Genomic DNA, 11,229 nt, shown 5'->3' on the forward strand with positions numbered 1-11,229 from the left:
TATAAGATTATCGAAATATCAGTATTTCTTGGTAGAATGATTGAAAGGATAAGAATGTATATACACGAAAGAGAGTCTCATTCATCGGCAAGGATAGGGACAAATACCGAGAGAACAGAGGTTCACGTTGTTCTAGGATTAACGTTGGCAGATCTCTCTTTTCCCAAGATTCGTTCCGATTGAAACGCTATACCTAGCTTGTCCCTTGAACAGCGAAACTTGAAGGCTTCGCTAGTTCACTCGGTATCCTTTCTATGTCTCAGGCCAAAGTGCAGCAGCTCTACAAACTCGATCGATTGCTTCAAGAGGAATCTGGCACGTTGCACAGTCTCCAACAAGACAAGGTTTGTATCAACATTTATATCACAATAATGATACTCTACTCCGGGGTCTTAAAATTGCTTGAAAATTTTCAAGTACTCTATAGGAAAACAATACAACTATGTAAAGATATTTTGCGTCTAATTAATAAATATATAAAAGAGCTTTATTTTGTTAAAAAATATTATTCTCCAGTATTCTTGAAAGCAGTTTTATATCAAATACTTTAAACTCGAGAAAAGTTCCAATCATATCCTCGTTTGTCTCAATGTGATACCTATTGCATCTATGATTTAGGAGAATCAATGTGTCGTTATTCGTTTGAAATTGAAACGTTCAGATAATAACGATAAGCTGCGAGATGACACGAATTGTCCTAATTCCGAGATATAGAAATCGCTATATCGTATTAGATGCATGATTGACTCGATACGATCGTAGGAAATTCTCGAGAAGGCTTTGGGCGGGTTGCGGCACAAACTGCAAGGTAGCAGAAGCAATTTGGCCGAAGCCGAACGATACCGGAAGCAGCAACTTCTATTGGAGCGCGAGTTGAGCAGAGTGAGGGTGTTGCTCGCTCACAACTCGAAGGTAAACAATTTTGGAAGCGTATCTGACAGAGGCTAATACGCGTTTCTGTCCGTTCTCTCGTGTTTCAAACAAATCGCGCGCGAACCCGCTATTAAAAATGATTGGCAAGATTGATTGGCGGAAAAACAAGCGTAAATTGCGCGTCAATCAAATTTCATAATGAAGGTAAATTATTGCTTCTCATTTTTCATGTTTTTCTCGACATTATCAAACTTAAATCAAAGCGTATATATAAAAATGTGCTTTATTATTAACGATGTTTTTGCTTATAACAGATTTTTTTATGATTTAGAAATAGAGAGAGAGAGATAGAGATAAAAAAAAGGTAGAGCAAAAGAATGTAATCTCGTTTCGTAATGAAAAATTAAAATAATTTATTTATGATATCTCTCTCAATCTTTTCTTTTATTCAATTTGTCTTTCATTGCTTCTGACCTTTTGCAATTGAATCTGCAATATCGTGAAAATAATAGTAGTAATATATTTAGATAACGAGAATAGATCGCATAATTACGTTATTGCAATTAAATATTCGATTCATTGTTTCCAGGTAAAACCAGTATTCTTCCAGGTAATTTGCATTATTCACAACACAATATTCATTTTCAGTTCCGCCGTTCGCTGTTTAGTTGCCATTCTTGCCATGCAACGCGATCGCCTATCGTTCATTTATCGTTAATCGCGCATTTTCATTTTAATAGCCTTGTTAACAACTTTTACATGGTTTGCAGAAACTCGAGGAGACGGTAGCCGAAAATGCGAGATTGGAGCAAGATTTGGTGGTATTGAGGCAAAAAGTGCAAGCGTCTAGAAGATACGCCGGTAATGTTACGAGAGATACTTCGAGCACGACCGCACCGCTGGAAGCGGAATTACGACGGATGCAACAACTCGTCGGCGATCTACAGAGACAAAGGAAGGAACTGAGCATTCAAGTTCGCCAACTGACAGAGAAATCTCACAGTTTGGTGCAGCAAATTCGCCCGCAGCCTCTACACGGTGAGTTTAAATATAAAATGTAATGCGCATTAAATTCATTAGATTTTTCAAAACTCAAGAGCTATAAAATATAATTATAATTAATCATAAATTATTTCAAGTAATAAATATATAATAGGGGAATATTTGTTGTATTTATTATTACTTATTAAATATCAGAATGTGTCGTTTCTCAAAAATATTTTGTTAATTTAATAATATGATTAAAAATGTATTTTCTCTCAGCTCCCCAAGTGCATCATCCGAAGAAGCGTACGCAAAATTCTTGGCTAGAGACCGACTTAGATTCCGGAATAACACTGGACCACGGTTTAGACTCGCCATCAAGTCCATCTTTATCCATCTCACCTCCGAATAAGCAAAACGATAATTCTCATCAGCGATACGGTTCTCCTACGCAGTACAAGGATTTATCTCCACTAAATCGCCCGCAAAATCAACAATCTTTCGCGCAACCCTCCCAAAATCACATATCGGCGCTTTCACCGCAATTGCGCGAGCAGATTCAACAACATCAATTAAAGCAACAATTATTGAAAGATCAGATGCAGGGCAAGGGTAGCGCGATCCAAGTTGCGCCATTATACGTTAATACAGATTCTAGAATAACAGGTAATATTCGTTGAACGATATATAAATTTATGATGTTATATTAGTTGAAATAATATCTTGGCTATGTCGAAATATTAAAGTTGTAAAATATGTTAAAATATGTATTTGTAATAACAAGAAATGACTATAGAATTAAAAGATAATTTTATTACGTATTTACTTATTAATCTATTGTTTCTTGCAAGGCGATTATGTTGTCGATACGAGCAAGCACAACGGAAATATGTTGTTGAATGGCACGACAAATTCCGCTCCGGAATATATTCCGCCGCCGCCTCCGCCGCCACCATTGAACGAGGAGACATTATTATTGAACGATAATTATAGACAAAATGAGGACAACAAATTCGCTGGTAAGCCGCGAATGTCTGTTTTTGTCGTGATAATAAAATTAAGCTTGTCGTGCGACACAAATTTAATTCTCTCTGTTCCGCGTTCACAGGATTAATGCATAATCGCGAGAAGCAAGAGATCAAGACGGTGCGTATAGTGAAACGTGAGTCGGAAAGGCGGCAAAGAGATCGCGGCGATAGAACCGGAAATATTGGGATTCCTCTGACGAACGGCCTTCAAGCACCAGGCGGCGCAAAGAGATTGTGCGACGATGACTTGAGTGGTTCTCAAAAATTCGAAGTAAGTCGTTAGCTAATATAGACAAAAATAGTACTTTTCTTTTATATAATTGATTAAAATATGTCTTACTTTATCTTTATTTATGCAAAATCCAGTTAATTTTATTCAATTAAAAATATATAAGAGAAAAATCAATTTTTTATTTGCTACGTGCGTGCTAACACATAAACCTTTTAACATTTAGAAGGCTCAGCTGGGTAGAGTAGTGGAGGAATCACCATCGATCATTCACGCGCAAAGCACGGTTCAACTGTCTGAGCTAGACGACGTTCAGTTCCAAAGAAGCATGTCTCTACCGCGCGGTTTTGGCGGACAGAAGCAGAACTCTGCAGGAATACATTACGGACCGGTAGTACCTCCACCACGCAGCGACAGCATGCACGCTCTGAAGAGCATGATGGCGCGACGACATAAAATTAGGGTAAGGTCCAGGTAGCAACGCATCAAGTGATACTTGAAAGACGACGCGATGGAGTTCCAGATCATCCTGTAGAGCTAAATCTTACTTCTTCCACGCTCGATATTTATTTTTACGGATATGATTTTATTTTACCTCGCCCGTTCATTTCGCTCATTTATTTTTGTTAACCCCATTTACATTTTTTTTGACGTTCAATCGCAGTTCGAAAGTCACGACGGCAGTTCCGATAGCACTTTGTCGCCGTACACGGACAGCCCTACGTCCAGCTCTTACGTGCCGATGAGTTCGCCCAACTATTCCACCGCATCGTCGTACAGCCCGAGCCAGAATCAAAATTATCCGCCGCAAACGGCGATGGTCATCGCACAACCTCACTATCCTAATCAGCCTAACCATCCGTTCGGACCACCGTACAGGCAATACGACAAAATCGCGACTCTCGCGGATACCGCGAGCTCCGAATTAACATCGCCGACTAACTCCGGCGTTCATGACGCGCGACCGATCCCTGTCGCAACCGCAACGGCGAATGCAAACCAGTCCGAATCGCCACAATTGTCACCGGTGTTCAAAAGCGAGGCTGCTAAACAAATTATCAAAGAAATGACGGAGAAGAAAGTGGAGGGCCCGCGACGAAGGCAAATACCGCGGGAGAAGAGGCGACACTACACTGTATCTAGTAGTAAACCGGTGCTCGACTTAGAGGATACTTTCTCGAAGATGGTACTTTTTGTTTCATTCAATTCCGTTTCTCTTTTTCTCTCTTATTTCCCTATCTTCTATCCTATCGTCTACTTGTATTTCGCTTTGTCTGCCTGTCACTCATTCTCGATTCATTTGTTACATCATGCTTGTGACAACTTCGAAAACTGTAGATTTGTTTATAATAAGAAATTCTGATTTTCAGGGCATGGGCAGAGCTAGGGACGATTTGGACATGGAAAGAGCGCTCAGACCAAGAATAAACGCTCCTGATGTAGTGCGTTCGACGCTAAGTCATAAAGAGTTGAAGTATAACGAGAGTACTATAGATCAGCTATTAGGCACGCCCAACAAAATTGTCATCCCCGAGCGATATATTCCCGAACAGGTACAACTAATTTCTTTTCAACTGAGCATTATTATTTTACATATTATTTTAAAATTTAATTAACAAATTTAACGCTTTATTAATATTTTTTGACAGCAATCAGCTGATTTCTCTCAAAAAATATTAATAAAGCGTTAATTTGCTAATTAAATTTCTAAGTAATATTTTTTTGTAAAATTAGCCCATCAAAGAATAAATTAAGACTCACCGGTACGATGCGCAGCAGCGGAGTTGTAGCGCACATGTTGATCTGCAAAATGCAAATATTAACAAATTATAAATCAATGTCCAAAATAATTAATATTTTAAAAAATAATAATTACGTTAAATATTAATTAAACTTTTTATTGAATTTCTTGACTATTTTTAATATTCAATCTTTATTTACCAATAAATAAAAAACTAATAAATAAATAAATAAAAATACTACAAAGAAATAAATGTTACACAAAAAATGTTTTTACGAAAAGAATTTTTCTTAAAGATTAAACTATTATAATAATATAAGTAAAAATTAAAAACTTGTATATAAATAATAAAATAATTAAAAGATTTTGAACACAACGCAATTCCAAAAAAAAAAAATATATATATATATATATGTATATCTATTTATATAAAAAAATATTAATTATTGTAAATAATTTATTTAATATTTTAAAATAAAATATAAAATACATGATGCATATTATATTACACGTACAATAACAAAAAACGGATCATTATAAATAAGTAAACAATTAATTTCATAAAATTGTCAAGTTTTAAATAATTAAAATTTATTCACCTCACGGTTGCTCCATTGTTGCCCGATGCCTCCCCGGGCCTCCTCCTCCTCTTTTATTGTTGGTCGCCTTTCCTTTGCTGCTCTTTTACTCGTAACACTCACATGACACTCGCGAAAACACGGTTAATTACGATCACGCATAAAAATCAACGAATGATAATCGCACGGCACTTTGTACGGCACTCCCGACGTAGTTACTTGCATGGAACGCGCATTTTATTATTATTTCGACGGAAAATAACACGAAAACTATTCGCTCGGCACTCTGAAATAAATCAAATTGATTATAATTATTATCTAATTATTATTATTATATCATTATTTTTAAAAATATTTTTTTTTAATTAGGCCATTAAAAAATATATTAAAACTCACCGATATTAATATGTACAGCAGCAGAGTTGTAAGCTGTAATGCATGTTGATCTGCAAAACACAAATATTAATAAATTATAAAACAGTGTCTAAAACAATTAATATTTTGAAAAATAATAATTACGTTAAATATTAATTAAACTTTTTATTCAATTTTTTGACCATTTTTAATAATCAATCTTTATTTACTAAAACAAATACTTATGAAAATGTTACACAAAAAAATGTTTTTACGAAAAGAATTTTTCTTAAAAATTAAATTATTATAATATATATACATATATAATAAGTAAAAATCAAAAATTTATATATAATATCTTATATATTCTCGATTAATATTTTTTGACAGAAATCAGCTGATAACTGTCAAAAATATTAATCAAGTTTATAAAGTATTGTACCATATACATATTTAAATAATATGTATATATACATATTATTTAAAACATTCTATTTTAATTTTTATAACATATATTATTATTTCAAAATTAAATTAGCAAATTAATATTGTTTGACAATTATCAGCTGATTTCTGTCAAAAAATATTAATCGAGGATAAGGTAGTATTATAACGTGTATATTATTTAAAACATATTACTGATTTAATTTTTTTTACATATTATTATTTTAAAATTTAATTAGCAAATTAACGCTTTATTAATATTTTTTGACAAGTTTACTGACATATATATTATTAATCATTCAGACGCCGGAGCTAACAGCGGAAGAACAGGAACAACGTTTAAAAAAGGCGGAAGCGATCAGGAAAATGCTCTCAGAAACGACCGTGACTGCACCGGAAGGAGGTGGTACGTAATATCCTTTTTTTTCTTATAATTATCTCTATTTTTTATAACATTAAATATCTTTATAAAATATATCTTTCTAAATTGTATATCATGTATGATTTTAGACGATGATTCTAATGTAGAAAAATCAGATACATTGAAACGAAAAGTAGTGGAAGAAAAGCGACAGAGGGAACACATTCTTCAACTTAATCAAATATTGGCGAAGCAAGTGATGGAGAAAAGTAAAATGGTAGCAGGTACGTCGACAGCATATCATGACTTCTGCATGATTTTTATCGTTTATACGTAGAGCTATGGCAGCATGTTCGTTTTATTTAGCTTTCAAGGAGAATGAAGGAGAGTTTATTATGTTTTTTATATCACGCGTACGATAATTTTTTTTATTGCTTATAGAAGTATTTCGCTGAACTTTTCAATGTTCATTCGATGGTTCGAATAACTTATATATTATATTGTTACATATTATATTGTTCCGGTCGCGTATTTTTTCTCATAGACGCGGACGCGCATGTTTTATTTGAATTTTATGCCGTTTTACGATATTTTTATGGCTTTTGTTCGACAACGATGAATATATAGTGTTGTCTTAGAGAGTGTTGTTTGGATTGTTTTGTGCTTGTGTGTAGGTAACCAGGCACACTGACTGACATGCTTACTACATCCCCCGCTATAGGACACGCACGACATATTATCATTTTCAGGTTTGTTTATCACATTTTTCATTTTTTTTCGTCTTTCTTCTGTTTTTTTTTTCTCCCTTAATCAAGCTATACAAATACAATCGCAATTTTACGTTTCTGCCAATATACGTTTATTGAAGTGAAGCTAGTGTATTGCACAAATATCAAATAATTTATAGAAATATAATAAAAATGGTAAGAAATAAAATATATAAAAATAAATAAAATAAGTAAAAAAACTTAGCTTCACTTTTAATAAAAGTTTAGTACTAACAAAAGAGTTGTATGATTAATCCATCGTGTCTTATTCATCGACAGTGAAAGCTCTGGCAACGCTTCCTCTGAAAACTGAATCGAGCTTAGATGATGAAGATCTTTCGCCTGTGGCTCCTTTACCACTTTATCAGCAAAGAGAAAACTTTTATTCGTAAGCATCATCATTCCAAGAGCACAAGCAACTACCCTACTGCCAATACAAAGAAGAAAGAGAGAAGAAAGAAAATGCGAAAGAAACACAAAGAAACCTTTTTCCGAGGATTTAATTAAGAAACGGGCGAAAGTTCGTGCAATATACACAGGAAAAAGTGCTTTTTATTTGCGTCGAGTGCAATTGTACATAATCACCGACTAAATAAAGCGATAATAAATAGCTGTCATGTTTGTTAACGATAAGGGTTCGTAATAAAACAATTACACACGTATGAAGAAATGTTAATTAATTTAAGCGCAGGCGGCTGCGCGTGATCGAGAGAATATGGTTGTTATCAGACTGAATATTTCTCATAATTCTCTCTTAAACGCTAAATTTACTAGCGTTGCGATTTGTTATCATTTTTTTAGCAATTACTGACATTCAGCACTTAAATATAAGCGTTGATGACTCGCGGGATGACAAAGTTTATCCGCGTGACGAATTACCGGATAATTATGTCCGGCTTTGGGAAACTTTTTATCGCGTCTCTTCGCAATTGAAAGTTCTTTTTCAAAAGTTTTCAAATTGATATGCATATTTATAAGTAAAAGTAATAAGACTATATATTCTCGACTGAGAGAAAGAGAGAGAGAGAGAGAATCTGATTTGGATACCCTTATTCGTATATATCTCGTTTTACGTATGTACAATCATTTTCACGATTTTCACGAACTTTTATATTGACGAAAGCGAGCGACGAAATTGTGTACCGTCACCAAAGCCTGAATGAAGTTAGTATACCTTTAGATTTATAATGGCGCGCGACAGAGGCTCTTTATTTTAGCGACGATATCGATTTGTGCGTACAAATTGAAAAGAGAAGATAAAGAAAGTTATATAAATAACTACTAAAATGTCAAAAGTGCTGAAATATCGAGTCTCTCCTAGAATTTATTCGCCGAACTCGATGACGAAAGGATAACGGCGCCGATCGTGAAAATTATCTTGTAATTAGATTGTGTAATTAGATTTTAAGGAACGCATGATATATACATACGCTTCTAAAGCGCCCGTTACATAGATATATATATGTACGATTTTTCACGGGCCATTGTAGCATGGCATATTAATGTTCGGAGCAGTCGCGACAGTCGTAACGAGTGCCAAATTTCTCTCATGATGGCGAGCAACAACGAGCGATATTGAATAATCGTCAATTTAAAAAAAAAATCGCCACGGTGTCGACTGAGCGAAATATTGCAAACCGAGGCAGCGCGTTTAATATAAAAATAAAACTCGCGGAAAAAAAAACATTAGTACTTTGTCAACATCATTGATATACTTTGTCAATATCATTCTTTTTAATTTCTATTTCGTCGATATATATTATCAAGTCGAATTTGATCTCTTGGGCCTACATCTCATGGATTAATCTCGTGGATTAGTAAATGCAATTTGGGACCCAAAGTCCGAAATATTTCAAAATGTAGGTATAGAAATGGGAAAGACTTTTTAAAAGAGTTTTCGGTTAATCTAAATTCCAAATTATTAAACTTTCGACTGGCGTAGAAAAGTAGAAATTATACATTTTTTAACATATTCTCTTAAATATATACCGGCTGTCCCATTTTAAAGGACCCACTCAAATATCTCAGAAACACTGCGTTAAATCAAAAAATGTTTCCTACAAAAGTTGTAGGGTTTCGAGGGGGACATAACATAGTAATATTCATATGACCTTGGGCGGCGTCTCCAAGGTCAAGTGAAGGTGAGAATAAATTTTTTAAATGGAAACCCATATTTTTTATTATAACATCTTTTTCTACTAATTAATTGGAACAACTTTTATCTGAAGCATTTTTTTATTTTCTTCAAAATTCATTCTCACCTTCACTTAAGGTTAACCTTCATAAATGAATATTACTATGTTATGTCCCCCTCGAAACCCTACAACTTTTGTAGGAAACATTTTTCGATTTAACGCAGTGTTTCTGACAATGAGATATTTGAGTGGGGCCTTTAAAATGGGACACCTGGTATATTCCTTTATCGGAAAAAAAAAAATTTTTTTAGTCATTGACCGCGCGTGCAACAGAAAAAATCGATACATCATGAAAGAGTCATAGCAACCGGAAAATCATGATGATGAAATCAATACAATATGCGTAATTTCGTAGATATTATAGAGAATAATGATTGAGACTGACCATGAGATCCTGTCCGATGCTGTAGGGATGATTCCTGATTCTTCTCCGCTCTTGCGCATCCCGCGATTTTTTCACACCGCAGAGTTTCAAACACAAGTTTTATATGACGATAATCTATCGCGCGCGATGCACCGTTGTATAGCACTTATTTGCAACGTTACAAACGCGCACCCAATGTACATAATCGTGCACAATGTAACGCGAGATGCATGTAACCCGATAAAACTTGGAAAATATACTCTTTCTTAAAGACGCGCGACGCACTTTGCAAGAGCCCTCGCCATCGGACCTCGAGATCGCAAGATGGCGACGGTTGTCGATAGTATCGATACAATCGCGCGCGACGATTTTATCGATAGTATCGATACGATCGCGCGCGCGCGTGCATTTTAATTTCAAAATATTTCGTACTCCTCCCGCTCCGTGTAAAAGTAAAACCCTGCAAACGTTACATTATATACGTTACATCGCGTGGGACACTCGAATATAGTGATAAGCGATTGATACTATATTGAAGAAACACACTATGCGAAAATTAATCACAAGAGAAAGAACTGTTATTGTTATAATGATGAAATAAAAATCATACAGCAAAAAGCGACGAAACTGCTTTTTAATCCTCCTCGCGAAAAATTAGATAGTTTAAGCTTAAAATTTAGATAGAATTTTTTTGAAACGTAAGTAAAATTAAATGAATACTTAATTAATAATTTAATTAATAAAAATACGTAGATTTGGCTAAGAATATAATCTCTTTCTAAAAAAGGTATGTTAAGTCGATTCTCGCGAGTATTGTTGCCTCTTTTCCGCGAGGCTGATTGGCTGTCTCGATTCGCGTTGTGCGTTATATTCCTAGCATCGAGAAGCTGTCATTGGGAGAGTTAGCAGTTTGACAGTTTAAACAAAATTAAATTAAATTAAATAATATGTTTAAAAAAATATATTTTAATACTTTAAATTCGATTAATATTTTTGACAGTTATCAGCTGATGTTTGTCAAAAATATTAATCGCAGATAAAGTATTATAACACATTATATTACTTACAAAATATTATTATTTTAATTATAATATGTTGTAAATAATATAATATGTTATAATATGTACTTATAATATATACTTTTTCCGCGATTAATAATTTTTGACAGTTATCAGCTGATAACTGTCAAGAATATTAATCAAGTTTAAAGTAGGTATTATAACAAATTAAAAACATATTAATATTATTTTATTTAATTTTATTGTGGACTAACTGTTAAACTGCTAACCCTCGCGATGAGCGATGACAGCC

At 34.1% G+C, this 11,229-nt stretch overlaps 1 protein-coding gene and 1 long non-coding RNA gene across 16 annotated transcripts in view; one reads left to right on the forward strand and one right to left on the reverse strand.

Moving 5' to 3' along the window:
- The window catches only part of LOC145934734 (uncharacterized), a 120,059-nt gene extending 114,021 nt beyond the window's left edge, over positions 1-6,038 (reverse strand). For both annotated transcript variants that reach the window (XR_014425097.1, XR_014425098.1), the window contains exons 1-3: positions 5,830-6,038; positions 5,455-5,719; positions 4,876-4,917 (exon numbers count right to left, since the gene is read on the reverse strand). This is a non-coding gene — a long non-coding RNA (uncharacterized LOC145934734). The remainder of the gene's footprint in view (positions 1-4,875; positions 4,918-5,454; positions 5,720-5,829) is intronic.
- The window catches only part of LOC145934731 (uncharacterized), a 127,235-nt gene extending 116,694 nt beyond the window's left edge, over positions 1-10,541 (forward strand). For 11 of the 14 annotated variants that reach the window (XM_083035444.1, XM_083035445.1, XM_083035443.1 and 8 more), the window contains 13 exons: positions 264-344; positions 763-912; positions 1,463-1,483; positions 1,644-1,911; positions 2,137-2,523; positions 2,709-2,876; positions 2,966-3,156; positions 3,341-3,577; positions 3,779-4,300; positions 4,485-4,667; positions 6,535-6,637; positions 6,742-6,876; positions 7,639-10,541. In XM_083035444.1, the coding sequence (XP_082891570.1) occupies positions 264-344; positions 763-912; positions 1,463-1,483; positions 1,644-1,911; positions 2,137-2,523; positions 2,709-2,876; positions 2,966-3,156; positions 3,341-3,577; positions 3,779-4,300; positions 4,485-4,667; positions 6,535-6,637; positions 6,742-6,876; positions 7,639-7,751 (2,559 nt within the window). In that variant the 3' untranslated portion in view covers positions 7,752-10,541. Of the gene's footprint in view, positions 1-263; positions 345-762; positions 913-1,462; positions 1,484-1,643; positions 1,912-2,136; positions 2,524-2,708; positions 2,877-2,965; positions 3,157-3,340; positions 3,578-3,778; positions 4,301-4,484; positions 4,668-6,534; positions 6,638-6,741; positions 6,877-7,266; positions 7,342-7,638 lie in introns of all 14 variants that reach the window. The other 3 variants (XR_014425096.1, XM_083035448.1, XM_083035436.1) reach the window with 3 other exon arrangements.
- Positions 10,542-11,229: the final 688 nt, after the last annotated feature.

This window comes from Prenolepis imparis, unplaced genomic scaffold, assembly GCF_030444845.1.
Source record: "Prenolepis imparis isolate NDT839.2.m4 unplaced genomic scaffold, iyPreImpa1.0 SCAF_4, whole genome shotgun sequence".
NCBI classification, from domain to species: domain Eukaryota; kingdom Metazoa; phylum Arthropoda; class Insecta; order Hymenoptera; family Formicidae; genus Prenolepis; species Prenolepis imparis.